Source organism: Zophobas morio, unplaced genomic scaffold (assembly GCF_036711695.1).
Source record: "Zophobas morio isolate AGI-343-1 ecotype UQ-CSIRO unplaced genomic scaffold, CSIRO_AGI_Zmor_V1 ptg000108l, whole genome shotgun sequence".
In the NCBI taxonomy this organism is placed as follows: Eukaryota; Metazoa; Arthropoda; class Insecta; order Coleoptera; family Tenebrionidae; genus Zophobas; species Zophobas morio.
In genome coordinates this window covers 2,107,195-2,129,289 of record NW_026972213.1, presented here as the reverse complement: position 1 = coordinate 2,129,289, position 22,095 = coordinate 2,107,195, and the positions used below count along the sequence as shown (strand labels likewise).

The window sequence follows — 22,095 nt, the reverse complement described above, 5'->3', positions numbered from 1 at the left end:
AAATTTTACAATTTATTTGTAAACTGCAGAATAGATCGCTCTGAAATTTTACACACCCTTAAAGGTTATCACAAACATGGTAAATCGGGTAATTAGAATTGACCTATACATTATTTCCGAAAACTTGATAACGTCACATCAAAATCTCACTTGAAATTTATAGTCCGATATGGCTTAAGTGTATTCATATTTTTTAGAATTTTTTATAGATGATGTCTCTAAATATTGATGATGGAGTTTATTTCACTGATTAATTCAAAAACAGTTTAGGTACGTAATTTTCCAGAATTTTGATTATATAGTACTGTCGTTATTAAGGTTACATTGTATGTATCAAAATTAATATATTTATCCCCACTAAAAACTTTCTTGTAGTTTAGTCATTTATCCCTACTGTTTGTTAAAAATACATACAAATTTTATAATTTGTCTATGAAACTAGGGCTGTTTAATGAATTGTTCTTCAGTATGTATGAAAGTCTTGTCTAAATAACTTTGTTTAAGCTTTCGTCATAAAATTCGGAAAAGTACTACGAATAGATTGTTTTAACGTGCTGCAGGATTGTGTACAGTGGATTTTGGAAATATTTTTTTTATAACAGTTTAGAATCTTTATCACAATTATAATTCTTACCTAGAGTTATTAAACAAAATTGTTCTCTTAGCTTTGCATAGTTCTGGATGCAGTTACATTTCTTAATTTAAAACATTTTTCAATTATTTCCACCATTAATTATACAGTTGTAATAACAGTAAGTTGTGAAATTACGGAACGTGCTGTGTGCCGTTATATCATTTTTTAATAATGAGTTGATGGACCTTTTGAAAACAAATATTACTCTTGATCTTATTCCTAGTTTAGTTTTTTTGTAGTTTTTTTTTCCGTAAAGAAGTATGTCCTTAGTATAAACGGCATATAGCTTTTTTATATAAATATTTACTAGGAAATTATATTTTATTTCCGATTTGTTATTTGTCTTAAAAATAAATCTGTCTTATTTTTTGCCAATTATCTTCAAGGATATGAGTATAATTACATTTTTTTTTTATTCAAAATGGCTTTAGAAACTCTCTTTTTATCAGACATTTTGTACATATAATGATAATTATGTGAATTTTGAATATTCATGTACTGAGAAAATTTGATTAAATAAAAAAAACAACTTTAAAAAATAAAAATTAATATGTTGTAGGAGTGGTAATGTTGTAGCAATTTTGTTTTCAAATAAAAAATTCTACCTAAATAGTAATTACGACAAAAAATAGAGCACTGTGGAACTGATAATAATTCTTAATTTTACGATCACACAACTGCTGTAATTCTTTCACAACTTTTGAACGCAAGTTGCTCAAAACGATGACGAACTTTATACTTCAAAGAATTAAGAAAAAACGAGCACCATTAATTTTCTTTTTAATTAAATCCAACATTAAATACATTTCTGGCAAGTGTGTATAATGCTGCCGTATTTTTACATTCGCTTCACATAAAGGAATACCAGCGAACTTGAACAAATAAATAAAACAGAAGTTACATGATCTTGTTTAGCCCGCTACTCTTATTACATGTGTCTTACATAATATGACGCTTTTTTTCGAAGCATTAACACTTCTTCAATTTAATATATTGTGTGTTTGTGTGTTACTGTTACAACAACGTGTGTATTCACCTCAACAAAAATAAACACAAAAATGGTGTAAATGTGATAAGTATGATACATCGGTGCGGCGTTTTTGTTTAGATGTAAACTAACACAGTGTCATAAATATGTAATAAAAGAACCATGTTATTTTCTGCTTGATTAAGCAAGATAAGTCCAACATAAATGTTCTGCCTTATATTTTCATCATAAATACAGGAACAACAATTGTGGTATTAGAAGTGATTAAAGACGGTTTCTTCTCTATGTAGATTTGTGTAAAAGGAAAGCATTTATTGTCATAAGAAAACAATTATTACAATAAATAAAAAGAGTTCGTGACCTTTATACAAAACCTGTCATTGTTTATATCTATATCAGTTCATTAACTCAAAATAGTGTTTCCACGACGTGATTAATTTACCGAAATTTTGATAAGCACGTTTTTTATGCAATACATTAAAAATCTAATTTAAATAATGATATAATACTTACTTGCTTTTTTTTTCAACGATAAACAAAACTGGAAGATATTGTGAAAAAAATCGTGTTAATTGTTTTCACTGCTTTGAAGAAACAAATTTTTCACAAAACTGACGAACGTCTTTCACACAAACGTCTATCGTCTAGCGAATAGACTGAAATAACGTCCACACCGTCCCAGTGATAAAGAGCGACTGTTCAAATCTAAACTTTTCGTCCATTGATAAAGAAGCCATGAAATGATCCTTCCAGATGAACAGATGTCCTCCACATGTACGTTTTGATATCATTTCACAATTCGACAGGTAATTAAACACTTGATTAATTTATCGCAGTGTTTTTTTTTTCATCGTTTAAGGCGGCTCCCATGAAAAGAAAATCATTGCGTAGGGCAATAAGTGTTAATGGTGAAAATCTTTTAGACCATTTTATTAATTTAAAGGCATGGAGCTATAAATTAAATAGTTTAATTTGGTGACATCCCTAGTCACTTTTAACGTTATTGATGTATCCGACTAATTGAGTCGTTTTCGTCAGGAAACGTCTGTATGCTTCAATTTAATAATAACTGTAATAATACAACAATATATATCGTTTAAGGCGGCTGAATTCTTGACCGCTTATGTTATTTATACCCACAAACAATATTTTAGTCAGTGGTGAGCTTTTTATAAAACCCGCCGGTTTACATTTCTAACAGTTCATCGGTTAATCGAAGCTTTGCAGACACAACTTACGAAATGGTTCAGCAAAGTTTCTATTATGATCCCCATCCAAATTTACCACTTTTCTGGTACCAAAATTAGCACAGACATTAGTTACGTCTAAAGTGGTGTTGTTGAACTTGAAATACTTTCCAAGTTTTTATTTAAAATTATATAAACAATTCAGTATTTTAACAAGCGACAGGAAATCATTCTGGCGGGAAAATCTGGAAGTATTTTTGTTATTAATGGCAAACATCCATGAATAAGAAAATAAAATCTTCACGTCTTCATAAACACGTGAAGACTCATTTCGCATATAAATGGGTAGATCCTCGGTTTTGATTGTCCTGTTGTTAAAAAATTCTGAATGAGTAATCGCGTGGCGATCCTAATGCTTCAAAAAATTCATCAAGCCATATATTCGTTGTTAACTAGTTAATAACAAGCGTCAATTTTACGTAATCGCTAGGAAAAATATGATCCTAATCTTAATGGCTTTAACACTGTGGCGCCCATTTAAACTAGAACAGACCACACAAGAATTGTAAATTCTAATTGATCTTATTAACAGGCGGAAGAGAAGAGTAATGTGTAACATTTAAATTATCGTTTGCAAAAACCTACGAAATTCCGAATTTTAAATTAGATTAATGCAAAAACACAGAAATATTTTAAAAAGGTGTCACATAAATTTCCGTTCGAAAACGGTAATTATAAATCTGACCTAACAATGTTGGAGTAATGCGATATGTTCCGCGTTTATTTATTCGCGTCACTCTGCTTATTTTCAGTCATTTTCGCAAGTCACTTTACTCGAAACTTAATAGTAGTAGTGCAACTGCAGTTGGTGCAGTGTAAACAAAAACAAACAGTTGGCTATTGAACTTGTTATGAGCGTTTAACTCAACAGCTTGCACTAAATTAAACTATTCTTTGGAAATACGGAATTCTAAACATATTCTTGTCGTTAGAAAAATATATGGAGATGATGAGTTTAACGAACTAAAGAGCCTTACATAATGGGTCCTTGTTGACGAAAAATTAATTAATTCGTACCTGAATAGGTGAAGAGGGTCGTAGATTATTGTGTAATTGAATAATGTGTACCTTTTAAGTCGTGATACGATCAAACGTCGTCTCAGAAATTTGAATATGCAGGAAGTCGCGGTTTTGTAAATTAATTTTGGAAGTGGTTTTATTCTCCCGCAGATATGGTGGTCTGGTATCTGAAATAGTACAAGAGCAAGCATACATAATATTAATGCCATGGTCTTAATTTAGACATTCCATCACAATGGACCCAAGCTTCGTGTCGCAGGTAAACATGCATTTGCACTTATAAAAAAAATCTGAATATTATGCTGATTTATGCAACATTTAAAAGTTATATAACAACACATAATAACTGAAAGAAATATTACTTCCTTAAAAACACGAATGCCACAAATTAAAACTAAATCATTTTCATATTCATTTTTATAAATAATGTCAAATTTTATTAAAATGTTGACAATTAACATACCAGCTTTTGTGTCTTTTCGGGGACACATTAATTCAAATGAAGTCAAATTAATTATAATAATTTTTAGATAAATTAAACAGTTTCATTAAACAAACATAAAAACGCTGCTTTTGATGTACACATTACATTACTCACTAGTTTGCGGTTGGTGTCATGTTCACTTCAACTTAATACTTGGTTGAAAACCTTTACGATGCGAATTAATTTTTCTCTTGTTATATAAATCACTGCCATGATTTCGGTTAAAAGTTACTACGACTTTTTATGTGGTGAATGAACAGTTCTTTAAATCAGCTACATTGTCTCTAGTATTTACGCGAATGAGTTCACTTCATCCGTCAGGTTTCGGGTGAAACGCTCAATCGGGCAAATTCGGAGCGAACCGGGGAAAAACACTCAGCTCTGCATTCCTGCACTGCTTCTCCTTCGGCCTGAAAGGGCGCTGAGAATTTAATAATAATAATACAGCTTTAACAAACATAATTTAATTAGAAACATTTTTGTAGCAAAATGTGAATAGTAAAATAATCATAACGATTGTCATTACATCTCACCTAATCAAAGCACAAATAAAATCATCGAATTCATCAGTGAAAATATGGAACTGCTACAAATTTTTTTTAGATATTTATTATTTATACAAATTTCAATTCATGGAATCCGAAAGTGCGAGTTTTCTGTTTCCATGTGTATGTTGACGATTTCATTAAAAATAATAAGTCGATATAGTATCACAGTCTGTCCTAATTTAATTTTCCAAATTTCGGCAAAAACAGTAATGTGATTTATTATGATTATATTGCACATATACAAATTGATTATATTATCAGCTGCAAAAATTGTCTCGACGAGTTATCAATCACTGTCATTCACGTAATGTTTATATTTTTACAGTACGTAAGTCACTAGGGCAACGATACCATGTTTTTTTTATCAACAGATTTTTTATCACTTTGTAGCAACAGTCCTACATTTCTTGAGAAGTAAAAAGTACTGTACCAATATAAAACTTACCAATGCCGCCGCTTTCGGCTGGTACCAACAGATTTTACAGTTGTAACGAACAGGAATCTCATAAACATTCCAAAATCACTGACTTGTTATCTTCACATTAATGTGCTCTTGCACGGAGCGATATTTCAATTTTATTTTCAGAACTATCTAAAGAACGATACTGTATCGTACACTTAACGGATCGTTAAAGTGCCAAGTTTGTAGTTTAGATAAGTTTCATGTCAAAGAGTCACGCTTACCTTCTTTTTGGGACATTTGTTTGGTTAATTAAAAATAATTTGAATCTATTTATTTCTGTCTAAGACGAGAGTTACGTGAATTTTTCAGACGTGGTTACTCAGTGAAATTGTTCGTGTTATGTAGCTGAACATTCGAGGAATTTATACTAATTAGATTTTGTAGCAAATGAAAAATGAAGATAGGGAAGTGATAACAAAAAATAGTAATAAATATTGCTTGAATACATTATTCTTCATTAATTTGTAACTGAAAAATGGTAATATTTTCTGTTACAAAAAATGTATTTTTTTAGAAAGTTTTTGGAGAATAAGCGATAAAATTGAGTATGTGTAACATGATACTAGATTTTATTGCTAAACTAGTCGAATGAACGTTTTAATAGGGTCTCCTATTTCATTAATGTACGAATTATTTAACAAAGTAGTAAATGTAAGAGACACTAATTTATTATCTTGAAAATTATGGTCAATTTAACATAACTCACCACTGAAGTATGTATAGTTTTATCTAAGACGCTTAATATATCTCAAGATTTATAATTCTAATGGTTGTATTTAATAGTTTGTTATGAAGTTTAGAATATTACTCCTATCATTTTTATTATTATAAGTAAAACATCGTAGCCTTTCAATGAACAAGAAACATTTCGATACAAATTTAAGTTTAGATGAACGACAATAGTTTATAAATAATGATTTGTTTTTTTGAGAAAGGACAAGCTATTTTTACATTCAAGTGTAATGCTGCTTAAAGGGCAACAAACTTCAGTGTCTGAAACAGTCAAGTACTGAACTTCATTTGTTCTTGTCAACTTATGAATTAATACCTACTTAACAGGATGTCAATGAACATAATAAAAAATATCATTTAAATTGAGTTTTGGTTGCATGACCTTGAATTATGCCAATTGTTCATTGAATGTTGGTAGTTACACAGCCTGCAATTTCAGTTTAATTAAGAAATATTCGTCACAAAATTTCGTTTGCTTTGTTATTAATACCAATACAAATTTCCTTGTGATAATTTTTTAATTAAGTAATTCAAACTACATATTAGAATTTTGTTCTTCGATTTGTTGGTAAGACAATGCCATTGTTTTGATGATTACAAAGCATCGACTAAAATTATGACCTGTCAAATAAATATTTATTAAAACATTTGCAACGAATGTGTGATGTCATTGTGCTTTAGTAACACGTTTTAATTTTGCAGAATTGCTAACACAGAATATCTAAAAAAAGGCAAAATTTTATTGAAAAAAAAACCCGAGTCAGCATTATGTGTATGTCAAATTACATGGTTTTAAATGTACTACGATCTGATCTGAAAAACTAATCTTTAACGTCCATTTATTTCTTTTTTTTTCTGATTTCATTGATGTGTCATATTTTGTTTAAAAATTACGATAAAAATTATTTTCATGTCTATATCAAGACGGTGGTAATTAATTTTTTAACCCGATTATTTGGGTATACAAATCCAAAAATTTAACAAAATTTACGTTAGCATATATATCCATTAAAAAGTGGTAGCGTCATTTGGAAAAATGTAAACATTTTTAGTACCTTAAATAAGTTTAGAAGGTTTTTCCAAATGTTACTACGAAATTTGGTAATCATTTTAAAAAAGTTATTCTTTTGACATTTTGGTATCTGGTGCCCTTTATTTATAATAACCTGTGGTCACCCTAACCACTGTCTAGTGTAGTAATAACTTTATTTTTAAAATTATAGTCGTGTACATGTATGTATTATTTTAACTGATATAAATGAAATTGATCACATTTAAAACAACTGACAGAGACGAAAATGTCAGATAATGGTATTTACTAAATGTCACATTGTGAGAAATAACAACAAAAATCCGAACTCTCCTTGTATAATATTCTAATCAAAGGTGCAAAAATCGAATTTCACATAAATATGAATATTGAAATATTGAGATTCTCTATTATAACTGATTAATAATGATATTATATCAGTAACTTGAGGGAAAATCATGTGTTTAAGTGTTGTAAGAGAGAATAAGAAGTTCGTTCACTACCAATTAGCATTTTTTCATAGCCATCAGTTTTATTGACCAATTACCACTTTCATGTCTTTTAGCATTTCATTTTCGTAAGGTTTGAGGTTACTTATTTTTAGTAATAATATTTACTTTTCATTTATTCATTTTTCTACCGCATAAGGTATAATGGTTATTTTGTTTGTGTTGAGCAAAAATGGTTTGTTAAGTGATGTTTTGTCTCACGCTTTTTAATAAAATTATTTTTACGACGAATAAGTAGTTATTTTACCGTAGAGCTTTCGCTTTTTTTCTTGAACATTCACTGATTATAGCAAAAATCTGAACCGAAGAGAACAAAGTTTTTGTAATTACAGTGACTGTTATGGCAACATTTCTTTCAGAATTCTCCAAATATGTCTACCTAGTGTTTGAGAGAGAAGCGTCTCCAATCCGGATGTTGACAACTTAAGTCTGTTAATTAATCTTAAACGGTAGGGGACCTCCACCGTACCAACCAGTGTTTCAAAAGGGGAACTGAGGACTTCTTAAGCAGATAACGTGAATAGAACTTGGAAGACAAAATACCTATTCGAAATATCTGTTTAGCAAGTATAAAGCAATAAATAAGTTAGTCGCACTGGATAGCGTCGTCGCAACTGAATCAATTTTATTCAAATTTCGCCTTACTCTAGCCTAGATAAGTATAGGCATAGTGTGTCAACGGTGTAACATTACTCATTCCCCTGAATGTTAAAAAAATTCGTTGTAGTCTATTATATTTTAATTAGGGTTGCAAATATGTAGGTGTTTCTTTTGAACATTATAAACCACCTTTTTTTATATAAAAACTGATTAACTTCGATTATAATGAATTTATTCGACGATCCATATATTGTTAGTGTTATTAACATATCGTTATTAAAAAATTCACTTTAACGTCCATGGATTTTGCCTCTGAGGCGAAGAAAGTTCTATTGTTGCAAAATAGTTGACACCTTGTAAATGGTGAAATAATATAAACTTTTGACAGTAATTTGCAGACACAAATTTAATTTATTTGTTCTTATAACTATTAGTACAAAATATCATCAGTTAAAAATGCGAAGTCTAACCTGCTCGACTATCTGTTATTTTTCAAAATATCAATCAACCGCGTTTTAAATTTCGTGTGCTATGGTAAAGTTTAGACTATCAACTTTATCTCAAAAGTGTTTTTGTGAGATATGTGCTAGCTCTGATTTAGGGAGTCCAGAATATTAATTAAAACATTTTTTTGTCTTTTTCAAAACGTTTCTGACGTCAACTCAAACAATTTTATCTACACATCCGCGAATTCAAGAATTTCCTGCATTACTTTATTCCGCTCAAAAAATAATATCATATCTATTTTGATTGTTAATCGACTATATCTCTGACGAATTCACTTATCTTTGGTATTATTTCCGTTAACTTATATTTTTAATCTTATCTTAGATTTATCAAAAAAAAAATCACTTTGTGAACGTGTTTAAAATCTGTAGTTGTTAAATTTGTGCAGTGTTTTTCTTGATTTTACAACTGCTGCATATAGCAAATTTCGGAACATGACAAGAATACATTCGACGTACTTGTTTTGCTTGCTACTTTATTTAAGTAAGTATTTGTGCAACGTTCTGGTTTACTTCATTTTACAAATTATCACACCGATAAATACTTCAAATTTTAACGTAGTAGGGATTTAAGTGTCCTAATAGCATATTATGGTTGAGAAATATTCATCTTTTAATAAAATTATATCAGATGATTACTTTTCAGTACCTATGCTTTATTTTATTTCAGTGACGTATTGTTCTAGTACATATATCAAGTGGTGATATCTACCTGCATTTCTTCGAATTTGATTGAAGTTTCAAGTTCTAAAGAAAGTGATGTTTATGTTTTACTCAATTATTTAAAATTATCAAAATAATTGAAAAGTTTTTTATATTTAAATTTATAATTTAAATTTGTGTTTGACTGCCTTACTACGTGTTTTCTACTTCCGACGGCCATAGAAAACTGGACCACTTTGACATAACAAAGTTGTACTTGTTATTTTTACTTCTCGAGCGTAAGCAAGGTATTGTAATCGAGTCCGTCGACCGACTCTCTACTTTTACGTTTTCTCGATCTTTCATGACCCCTAGAAGAAATAGGTCTCCCATTTCCGTCTGTCTGTCCGTCTGTCTGCCGTCCCGGATTTTTATTAGACAGATAATCACCGAAAGTACTGGACCGATTGTCGTGAAATTTTGTACTTACATTAGGAATATCATGTAGATGGTAAAACGCTAACCAAAATTTGTCTAATCATCCCTACCACTAATGCGATGACGTCACTTCAATATTGTACATAGTAAATGGGTTTTAAATTGTATAAAATAACATAGTCCTACACATGTACTTTACGAGTCCGAATTGAGTTTTTACCCGAAACGTCCAGATTTTTGAAAAAAAAATCAAAATTATGAAACAATATTTTGCAATTTAATTTTGAATCTGCTAACCCGAATGTTTTGAAATGTTGCAGATATTTTAAGGTTATAAAGAGCATCATAAATCTTTAGTCAAAATATATTTGGTTATCCCCTCCAAAAACTTGATGACGTCAGCTCAAAAGTTTGCCGAATAAATCATATCTAAAATGTACAAAAAATGATGAGTCTGTTCTTGTGATATATCACTCTATCCATATTTTTTGGATTTGCATAAATTTACGCATGATGATGCGAAACCGAATGCTTTGAAATCTTGAAGATGTTTTAAAATTATCATAAGCATGGTAAAATTTTGATCAAAATGTATTTGGTCATCCCCCTTAAAAAATGTATGACGTCACCACAAAATTTTGCTGAATAAATCCTATCTAAAGTGTACAAAATATGGTGAATCTCTTCTTGTGATTCATCATTCCATTCAAATTTTTTCGATTTGCATATACAGGGTGACTCAAAAAAATTAATGAATGCGTGAATTTATTTTATTGAGTTAATCAGGAACTACAAAACCGAATGTTTTGAAATCTTGCAAATCTTTTAAGGTTATAAAGAGCATAATAAATGTTTAGTCAAAATATATTTGCTTATCCCCTCCAAAAAATTAATGACGTCAGCTCGAAAGTTTGCTGAATAAATCCTATCTAAAATGTACAAAATGTGATGAGTCTCTTCTTATGATTTATCACTCCATTCATATTTTTTGGATTTGCGTATACAGGGTGACCCAAAAAAATTAATGAATGCGTAAATGTATTTTATTGATTTAATCAGGAACTACAGAACGAATGTTTTGAAATCTTGCAGATGTTTTAAGGTTATAAAGAGCATAATAAATTTTTGGTCAAAATATATTTGGTTATCTTCTCCAAAAAACTGATGACGTCAGCTCAAAAGTTTGCCGAATAAATTCTATCTAGAATATACAAAATATGATGAGTCTGTAGTTCTAATTTATCATTCCATTCATATTTTTTGAATTTGCATATACCGGGTGACTCAAAAAAAATAATGAATGCGTATATATATTTTATTGGTTTACTCAGGAACTACAAAACCGAATGTTTTGAAATCTACTGTGAAAAAAAAAATAATAGGCATGCAGTCGTCACGTTTCCGACAGCGAGTCTAAACTCTTTAGACCAATTTTTTTAGACATAATCTCCTAAGCCACCGGACCGATTGTTGTTACATTTTACATGTATATTACGAATATCGTGTAGAAGGTAAAATCCTAACCAAAATTTGTCGTTCAACACAATTTGATGATACCACTTCAAAATTTTGTATGAGAAATATTATTTAAATTTTATAAAACAACACACTTCTGTACTTACGGTTTATGAATCCGCCTTGAGGTTTTTTGTTGTTACACTCTTACTACTAAGTATCTACACATGTATTTTTAATGTATAGAAGTTATCACAAATAAAATTTAGCAAAATCAATTTTTTTATAGAAACGGAATTTGTTGAATTTTTAGATTGTACTTCAAAGGCGAAGAAAGTTCTCGCAAAATAACCTTCCACCATCAAAAATGATGAAACCTTAATTAAAATTTTAAAATATTAAAGACGTCACCTGTAAAACAATGTTATGTAAAGTGTAATTTTAACAGGTCTGTACGCCGTTTATTTTAAATTTTACTAGAATGCTTCAATATTTAATACATTGCTTAAGGGGTTACAGAATTTACTTAAAATTCATTTAAAAACTGAAAACTCAAATAGGTAATAGGAAGTATTTTTCATTTTAACTTTTCGAACGTAAACTAAGGAATTGGATAGAAATATAGAAAATAGAACGAAATATTATAATAGGGTCCATCCGAATAAGTTTCAGATTTTGTCGACGTATCATGACCCCTACTGTTATTATTAGTATTATATTGCACCTACGCAAATTGATTTACCTGTCCTTGCTAAGTGTTGATGACGTGAAAACAAAATTTTGTTATGGAAAAACTCACTTGAAACATATGCATAGCATGCTTCTTGATCTGACTTTGGCACCTCACATATATCTTTATTTTAAATTTTATAATTTTTCGAAGAAGCTATATTTATTTGCCTTTACTTCAAAGCCGAAGTAAATTTGTGTCTAAATAACTTTAGTTTTTATAATTTATCATAAACATACGAACCGTTTTATTTTATTCATTACGTCAGTAACGAAGCATTTAAATTCGCAAAAAAGGGGCATAGTAGCATGTTTATAGTGGCATATTTTACATTGTAAAATCAGTATATTTATCTGAAAGTAAAACTTCATGTCACACTCATGTCCACGCGGTATTGGTTGTACTTTACAAGAAATAAACTTGTATATCTATAACTTCACAAAATATCTTTTTTTTACTTTTAGAAGTATCAACAATAAAATGTGATGATCCCACAACGATGGCACCAACAGAGCCGATACCTTCAACTGTTCCATCACAATCTACAGCAACACCCATATCTACAACGACACCAACTTCTATAACACAAACAACAACGACATCGATATCTTCAACGACACCAACTTCAATTACATCACAAACTCCAACAACACAAACATCTGCATCGGCATCTACAACGACACAAGTTTCTTCAACGACAACGACATCGACTTCTACAACATCTACAACGTCACAAGCCCCCACAACGACAACAACTGCTACCACACCAACAACAACGACAACAATTCCAACGACAGAATCGACAGTTATTAATCTAGTGCGCTCATTTACTTGGACAGATTGCCAAGGCGCTAACCCGGAAATTTTTAATGTAACTCCAGGGTATTTTATATCGGCGACGGTGTCAGATGTCAGCATTTCAAATGGCAATTATCTCCTAATAGAAGGAGGAAATTCCCGCATTGATGGTGCAACTGATGGGCGAGTCTTTGCTAATACAGTCAAAGGACCTATTTCGTATTTGTTTAAGACACATATGGTTTATGCATATTGCGAGAATACAAGGCAAGATGATGAAAATCCTGATGATCCTCCGTGGGCGAACTTTACTATCAAATTTCAAAGAGTAGGTAAGAAATCGGAATCCTCTTCAAATCATCTGACATTACTAACAACATTTTTAAAAAGGTGAAGGAACATCTACAGTCCCCACAACTGTTAGTACAACCACTCTGACTGTCCCAACGACGCAAAAGGATGATTCAATTTTTATAACAGTAAATATGACAGGAAGAAATTATTTAGAATATAATAACGCTTCAGTTAAGCAAGCTTTTCAAGAATGTGTGGCTAGCATAAGTTTCGAGTATTGCAGAATTAATAACATTGAGTTATCTCCCAACATAACGTAACAAATTTAATCATTTTTGGTACAAGGCACTTACACATTTTTTTCAGATCCGAATACGTCATGATATCCAAGATAACACAATGTCCTTACAACTGGCCAGAAAGCACAACCTGTACCCAAATAACATTTAAAGTACCCATTTTCTATGACAGTTCAAACTGGGATGGCTATCAGTTAAATACAGAGCATTTAGAAAAAATATGGTATCAGAAAGATCAACTGGACATTCACGGCTGTTTCGTAAACAATTCTTTTGAAGATTATGATGAGCCAGAATTTGAACTCGCCATCACATGGTGGGCTATTGGTATTAGTTTAGTGATTGTAGCGTTCGTGGCTCTTTTGTGGTTTATGAGATTATTTTCTTCGCGTGTCAAAACTGCACTTAAAAAACGGTAAACATCTCGATTTTAACTGAAACTTATTCTCTTATATGTTATGGCTATTTATTTGCAGACAAAATCAACGAAGAAATAGCGACACCGTATCTATTATGTCAAGGAAGACGAATAGTGTGTCCTCTCTCACCCCACACTATTTACAAGATCATCAGGATATCAGTACACCAAAAATTTTTGATATTTAAAGTTTTTCGTTTTGAGGTTATTCATTATGATATTATATTATTAAATATTTTGCTATACCTACATCTGTACTAATTTATTTATTACATATTTTTAAAAAATAAAATTTGTTTTATCCACACTTAAAAATTTTTCTATCAATAAAAAGTGTATATTTATTTTAATTGCCAAAGAAATTTAAAATTAAAAGTGGCTGTTTTTTCAAGTTAATGAAAAAGTCGACGTCTAGTAGCCAAGTTATTTTTGTTTACAATTTAAAAATTTATGCGTTAATGGCAATCTTATTTTGCATGTGCGAGTTATTCAAAGATCAGAGGAAGAATCCAAACCCGCCGATATTTTTTTACATATCAGAAGATTTTAGATTTTACAGCTCATTTATTTTTATAAATTGCCGTTTTCCGAATTCAAATGATGATAATTAATTATATACAACCTTCAAAACTGATTTATTGGTTTAGTTGACATTTTTGCTATCCTTGTCTGCAAAACACACAGTGTTGGTTCGTAAGGGAATTCAGTACAGGTTTGTAAGCATAACGTCAGTTTATACAAGAAATCACCTAATAAATGATATTTGATGAATCTTGTATCTTATTACAATTAATGTGCACATATTAAAGCTGTATATTAGGTATCTAAGTGATAAAAATGTGGGAAACATTTTTATTAAAAAAAAACTTTTTGTTTGAAAATTGAAATGAAATTTAAAGCTATAAAGTCAGTTTAGGTTGTTTATAATATTATTCTTGAAACCATCAACCAGTACTATTAGAGAAGTAGTTATTTGTACATTTGAAGTGATAAAACATTGAATTCGTGGAATATGACGACTAAGCAAACAACTCTGCAATTGTGAATGTGAAGAATTTTATGCACACATGAATAATCCTGTACGCCTGAATCTTTTAAGTTAGACGACAGTTCTAGCTCAATAGAAGGCATATTTTTTAAACATTCTAAATTCGAAAACCCATTCCCTATCATTCTTTTAAAGTTCGTGGATTTTTATTTCCCGAGCGTAAGCGAAGGAAGTATTGTAATCGAATTCGTGGACCAATTCCCTATTTTTACGTTTTCTCAACCTTTCATGACTCCTAGACTACCAAGAAAGAGGTCTCCCGTTTGCGTCTGTCTGTCCGTCTGTTTGGCGTCTGTCCGGATTTTTATTAGACAGATGATCTTCGAAAGTACTAGGCCGATATTAGTTGTCAATTTTTTTATTTATATTAGGAATATCATGTAAGTGATAAAATGCTAACAAAACTTTGTCTAATTGTCAACACCAATAGTGTGATGACGTCTATTCAAAATTGTATAAAATAACATAGTAGTTTATGACTCCATCTTGAATTTTTACCCAAAACGTTCGATTGTTGTAAAAAATCAAAAGTATAAAACAACATTTTACAATTTAATTTTGAATCTGCTTATTCTCTCCAAAAATTGATGACATCAGCTCAAAATTTTGCCGAATAAATCCAATCTTAAATGTGCAAAATATGATACGTGTGATTTATCTCTGCATTAATATTTTTTAGATTTGCTTATACGGGATCTCTCAATAAAAGTAATGACTGAGTCAATTTATTTTATTGATTAAATCAAGAATTGCAAAACTGAACACTTTGAAATCTTGCAGACGTTTTAAAGTTACTGAAAGCATAGTAAATTGTTATCAAAATATATCTGTTTATTCCCCCCCCAAAAAATTAATGACGTCATCTCAAAATTTTGCCGAATAAATTCTACCCAAAATGTGCAAAATATGATGAATTTTACTTGTGATTTATAATTGCAATAATATTTTTTAAATTTGCTTATACAGATGGCTCAAAAAAATTAAAATTCAAAGTAAGAATTTACGATCCCACAGGGACCTCTGGGATCGTGAATTCTTACTTTGATGGGGCTCAAATTGAAAGACTGAATTGGTTTCCATATAACCCGGATACGATCGAGCATTTCTGGAACATTACTGAAAACTTCAAAATATTTCATATTTTTGTCCATGAGTGTATAATCAAATGAAGTAAAATTTGTAAAAAATAGCCACTTCGGTTTTCAAGGGCGCGGGTCTAAATTTTTCTCAAACTGCTTTAGTAAGTTCCATCCTCCCCTGTATCACAGCTTCACATCTTAGATGATATTATACTTTTTATGAATTATTACTTATACAGGGTGAGTCAGCTAAAATGGCACACCTCGAATAATTTTTTTATTTATTCACCAGAAGTAATGATATTACTTGCAAATGGAGAATAATAGCTCACGTGCATTGCAGAAATACAATTTAAATTTTTTCATTTTTCAGTTTTTTTGTTTCAAAATTCAGATAAATTAAAAAAACATTTTTTGTGACGATTTTGTTAATTATTGGACTTTTTGTCAATTATGTCATGCTTATGAAGTCATCCATATTGCATACATTGAACTCATTCGTCTTTATTTATAAATTGAATTCCATTAGTCCATTACGATAGGTTATAGGTTCATAAATAAAAAAGTTATTCGAGGTGTACCCTTCTAGCTGACTTACCTGTACATTTTATGTTTATCATCAGTAACGACCTATAGGCAACCAATAATAGCAATTCCTAATATTTGTAATAATTAATGTCCGCGTAAAACGTATTTTCGAAAGTTCACAGGGAATGGTGTAGATTTTTTCTTATTTTTAATAGTACGTACACTACATAATAATAAAATTTGCTCGGATGTGTATTGACAGTTGTTCCAGATAAAACTCCGCGGCTTTGTACCATGAGAACGGATAGAGAGCTTACAATTCTGAAAACGCCATTGTTTTTAGATTGAAGGAGGACACTTAATTTAGGACCTACCTATAGAGGAAGGAATGTAATGTGGACAACAGGAGAGTTAGAAAATTAAATGTAACTACAAAAATATAAATAAGTCTTTAAGTGAGAAACACAATTTTCGCATTCCATCAGTTCAAGTGTCAAATTTTAAGGTGACTAATAACAAACAACAATAGAACAATAATATATATTTCACTTATAAAATTAAGTGCGTGCACCTCATCTTTGGACTTGATGAAATCAGCGAGATGATCTGTTAGGTATATCTACACAAATTTAATACCTAAGGTTGTTTATTTTATTTACAGAAAATTCTTCGGAAGCGACTTTTAAACCTTTTAGTCCGTATTCTCCCTTCAATTCTCGAGTAGTTCACGTTTACGGTAATGTTCAGTAAAGTCCAGGAATTGTTCTCTCGTACTATTGTAATTTAAAACGTGGAATGTTATCAGAATTATTTTGCCAAAAGATGGTAGAAAACGATTATTATCGGATGCCGAATTCCAAAAGCGAACAGTTTAAAATGATTCTGAATTTAAAAAATTAAATGAATTTTAAACAACATTTTTAAAAAATGAATTTAATAGTGATAGTAGTTCTAGCAACTCCTTAGTTACGAGTTGAATTAAATATTTTGCAGAATGACGAAATTTTATTTGTACCTACTTAATAAGTTCTGGCGAATCTTTTGCAACTCTAGTAACATCAGGAGAAGAACTCCACGTGCCACCTTCCAGCGTCAATACTTATGCAATAAATAGGTAAGTCTTTCGCCAAGCCCTGCATGTGGCCAGAAAATGTTGATCATTCTCGCTTCGTTTACTACTAGTACAAAAAGGACTTGTACATGATTACCTTACTATTTCCATCGCTTTAGCGACCAGGAGATACATAATAGTGACTGATGGTATTACACAGGTGCAGCAAGGTGCTAAGATTTAGTTCTCACGAGACAAGTAAAAATCCTTTGACGCCACATAAAAATTGTGTTAAATTGTCACACCACACATCAAAGACTTCGTAAGTAACGAAGAAACGCGTCATTGGCAAAATGTTCTGGAACGCCTTCTAGTCATTATTCACTTTCTAGGGCAACAGTGCTTACTATTTAGAGGCATTTCAGATAGATTATGAATCTAATAATGATCATTTTTTAAAGTAGTAGAATTAGTAAATTTGAAGCTATTATGTCAGACCATTTAGTGAGAATTCGTGAAAGCCTCACTATGCAGCATTATTTGAAAAAGAATAATACAAAATGAAATTACGTATTCACATACTTACTTGCCGACACGATAAAACGTCAACGAAGCTAAATATTACAGAATATATTCGAGCAAAAAAAATTTACTTAGCAAAATTTTATCCGACGTCATTACTTTCTTGAGGGGGATGAATCGACCGAATGAATTAACCCCTGCCTGCATTTCCGTGTTTTATGAACTACAGCGTTATTTTGGCTGGTATATAGCGGCTAAAAAGTTTAAAACGATGTTTAATTTAAACATGAATTTTTATAATTTCGTGGTTTGGGGTTTATATGTATCTTCTTAATTATTGCTATTACATATAGAAAAAAAGTTAAATACTAAAGTTGTATGAGTCTTTCAGTAGCCTACACTAGAATTGTATTCGACTATGCAGTACGTAAAATGATGTTTTTTTCTTTTAATGGAACGGCCTATATACATTTACATACTCTCTGATTGGTCTCTTCTTAGGCTTCATAACCACAGTTTATCTTTGAAATTCCTATGCAATTTTGTTGGTACGTTATTCCAATTTCGTGTTAATTCTTATAGTGTAAAGATTAAGTAAGTCTGCCATAGATATCCGACGAATTTAAGGCATACAATTTTATAACATAATTTAGCAATCTCAGAAACATGGAAGCTTTATCTTTTAAAATCTGAGTTTAAGAAAATCTAATAATCCTAACACACTTTGATGAATATTAGAAACTACGATTAGAAACGATCTTCCAGGTTTTAGATAGGTAAGAGGTAGGCTTCGGATCTTAGGTTTTTTGCCTTTTTATATCTACTTCAGGCATTGCAGCGAAATTTATATACTTATTTATCCGAATTTAAAAAATTCTATTTATTTAATGCCCATTTATTACTACCTAAAATGCCTAATTTACCGTTACAGACCTGAAGTGTTAATTAAACGACCTAATTGTAAATTGTAAAAGGTTTAAAAGAGGATTCCACGACCAACGAAGCGGACGTGCTTGCACAATAGAGATTTTCCGTGAATTCATTGTTTTGGCTGGCAGATTGTTTAAAAATGGATTGTAAACAACGCCCTTGAGTTTAATGGTACGGGTTGGCGTCGCCAACTGACAACGCTGGCCTGCATTTCATTTAGATTATAGCCGAAAGGAGGTGAATTTCTGAAAAAGCATTTTATTTTAGAAGTTTATTGTTATTGATACTGAGTGTCTTTGCGTGTTAGTGAGTGTGCTGGGGTCGGTTTTAATTTTTGTACATACAGCAAAGAATCCTCAAAATGCCTAAGGTAAAATCATCCATGAAAGATAAAATCAAATTATGGTTAGGGAATAATTTGGACACTAATTTTCAATTTCCTTCTTCAACCAAAGGCAATGAGTTATTCTGCAAAGTGTGTGGAAAAGTTGTAAGTAAACATTTAAAATACCTACTGAAGCTTGAATTATGTTCACATTTTTGTTTCCTAGTTTAAGTGCGAAAAAAAATCACACTTTGAACAACACTGCAGTGGCGATGCACATAAAAAGAACAAGAATAAATCCAGTAAACAGACTTTATTAAACACTAGTTCCGACAATGATTTTACGCAATTTTGCACAGATTTATGTAGGGCATTTACCGCAGCAAATATTCCATGGAATAAAGTTCGTTGTCCTGAGTTTAAAAAATTTATGCATAAATATACCAAAATATTACGATATGGTAAGCACTAGAATTTTTATTTAAAAAATTTTATAATTTACAGGTAATTAAACAAATTGGAAATTCTATTGGCAACAATGATATATGGATTAGCGTCGATGAGACGACAGACAGATTAGGAAGATACATACCCCATTTAGTAATTGGAAAGTTATCTTCTGAAGAAGCTGGCCGTCCATTTCTACTAGCTTTGAAGCAGCTTGATAAAACTACTTAATAGCAACACAATCTCGAGATTTATAAACGAATCCTTGGGAATGCTATTGATAATTTTAAGCATTGAAACTATTATAATTTATTTAATTGTTAATTTGTAGCTTTATTGTGGCCAAAAGGAACTGAACACCAAAAAGTTAAATGGTTTGTATCAGATGGTGCTTCATACATGATCAAAACTGGTACTAATTTGAAGGTGTTTTATGAAAATATAACACACTTAACATATGTATGGCACATGGGTTACATTTATAGTGTCTGAAACAATTAGACTGAATTATCCAGATGTCAATGGGATAATTAGCAATGTTAAGAAAATCTTTTTAAAAGCGCCGATAAGAGTAGATTTTTATAAAAACAGTTTACCAAATACACCTCTCCCACCTGAACCTGTATTAACCAGGTGGGGCACTTAGATTCAAGCAGCATTGTTTTATGCAGAACACTTTGATGTTTTAAAATAAGTCAGTAAATATATAATGGTTTTTTTACTATCATTCTTATATTAAATATTTTTAGGTTGTAATGTCATTTGAAGCCACAGATGCACAAAGCATTAAAAAAGCTCAAGAATTCCTGAGTAAAGCAAACGTTAAAAATGAACTCTTGTACATTAAAACTCACTTTAAAATTATTCCTAATGCAATAGAACAATTAGAAACTATAGGTTTAAAATTAAACCAAAGTATGGAAATTGTGGAAAAAGTGTATACCTACATCTTTAAAAAACACACCAGGAAAGGTGGGGGAAATGGCGTTCCAAAAATTATGTTCTCTATTAAAAAAGAATCCAGGATACGATTTTATATGTTCCGTAAATAACGTAATTTGCGGTAATGGAAATGCTACCAACAAAAATGAAAACGTAGATTGTTCAATATTTAATTTTGCACCCATCACTTCTTGTGATGTGGAACGCACGTTTTCAAAACTTAAAAGTGTTTTAAGCGATCAAAGGTGTAAATTTACAATCGGAAATTTAGAGAAATATATAATTTGCTTTTGTAACTCATTTTAAATACCTGAATTAATATTTTATTTTTTGTTAAATGCGACTTGCTTTAATTTGATCACCATTTTTTTGCGATAACTTGTGGACGTAACTATAGATCGTTTATTTATTTAATCATTTTTTTTGTTTGTTACACAAAATATTTGTTTCTATAATGAATGTTTTGTTTAATGTTTTTTTTTTTAAATATATATTTTTTTGATGTATGTTTTTTCGTTGAGTAAATATTTTTTCCTCCAGGTTTTTAACCTAAACTAAGATTTTTATAACCTAATTCGTCAATTTTGGGACCTAAAAATGTCTCCTTTTATACATTTTTGAACGACCTAAAATCCGAAACTTAGTAATAGGTTAATCAATATTATATATATTAAATAGTACATATCATACCTAAGTGTGTGTGTGCAATAAGAATGACACAGAAATTATATTTATTTATTTAAGTAAGTATGTGGAAACAATTTTTGTATTACTTAAACGTTACGCCAACAGATATTTTATTTTATTTTGTACCTAAAGTTAAAAGTAGGAGTTTGGGCCCTAGTTTTAGTAGATAAAGTAGTATTTTATCCACTAGACGATAAAGAAGTCTTTTATTTACTCTTTATTTTTTTTAAATTACATTATTGAAAGTATTATATTAAAAATTCATTAATTCATTATAAAAACAATTATGATAAATAACCGGACGAACCAGCTTTATTTTCGTACACATTTATATTGCAATGTTCAATGTGCCCAATGTTCAATAGTGATGGACGCATTTGCCCCCCCTCCCCCCCCCCCCCTAAATCCTTTAAATATGTCTCCATTACTTGGATATTATCCGAGTGCGTAGGATTTCCTTGCACACCAACCAAAATTTTCTTTGAAACAGCAATTTTTGTGGCTTCGCATTGATCAATGTATGATTCTGCAACAGATGAGGACATTCAGCCACCAAGATTTTTCACACTTAAAAAGTCATCTCCGCTGTTGGCCAAAATTGTTGCTGACGATCATCGAAAGCAATGACCGGTGTATTCCTTATTAGATGAATCCAACTTCAAATAACTTGCAATCCTTTCGGATACCTTATACATCTTATT

The 22,095-nt window shown here is 30.7% G+C and overlaps 2 protein-coding genes across 4 annotated transcripts in view; one reads left to right on the top strand and one right to left on the bottom strand.

Moving 5' to 3' along the window:
- LOC135144631 (tenascin-like) overlaps positions 1–4,588 on the bottom strand; it is a 29,670-nt gene extending 25,082 nt beyond the window's left edge. The window contains exon 1 of one of the 2 annotated variants that reach the window (XM_064076672.1): positions 4,488–4,588. The gene's annotated coding sequence lies outside the window, so the exon portion shown is untranslated. Of the gene's footprint in view, positions 1–2,135; positions 2,228–4,487 lie in introns of those variants that run through there. The other variant, XM_064076671.1, reaches the window with a different exon arrangement.
- LOC135144630 (uncharacterized) lies at positions 2,297–14,150 on the top strand. Of its 2 annotated transcripts, none has more exons than XM_064076670.1 (5): positions 2,297–2,428; positions 12,491–13,156; positions 13,215–13,434; positions 13,485–13,832; positions 13,894–14,150. In XM_064076670.1, the coding sequence occupies exons 1-5, from the start codon at positions 2,395–2,397 to the stop codon at positions 14,021–14,023; spliced, it is 1,398 nt and encodes a 465-aa protein (XP_063932740.1). In that variant the 5' UTR covers positions 2,297–2,394; the 3' UTR covers positions 14,024–14,150. The 2 variants fall into 2 exon arrangements, with proteins under 2 accessions (XP_063932740.1, XP_063932739.1); XM_064076669.1 differs by lacking the exon at positions 2,297–2,428 and adding an exon at positions 9,107–9,245.
- The last annotated feature ends 7,945 nt before the right edge of the window (positions 14,151–22,095 follow it).

Excerpts from the sequence above, each read along its gene's own strand:
- LOC135144630 (XM_064076669.1), top strand. The coding sequence starts at position 9,197 with ATGACAAGAATACATTCGACGTACTTGTTTTGCTTGCTACTTTATTTA. Across the intron at positions 9,246-12,490 it reads TTGCTTGCTACTTTATTTAA|AAGTATCAACAATAAAATGT; the intron begins GTAAGTATTTGT and ends TTTTACTTTTAG. Across the intron at positions 13,833-13,893 it reads AAAACTGCACTTAAAAAACG|ACAAAATCAACGAAGAAATA; the intron begins GTAAACATCTCG and ends ATTTATTTGCAG.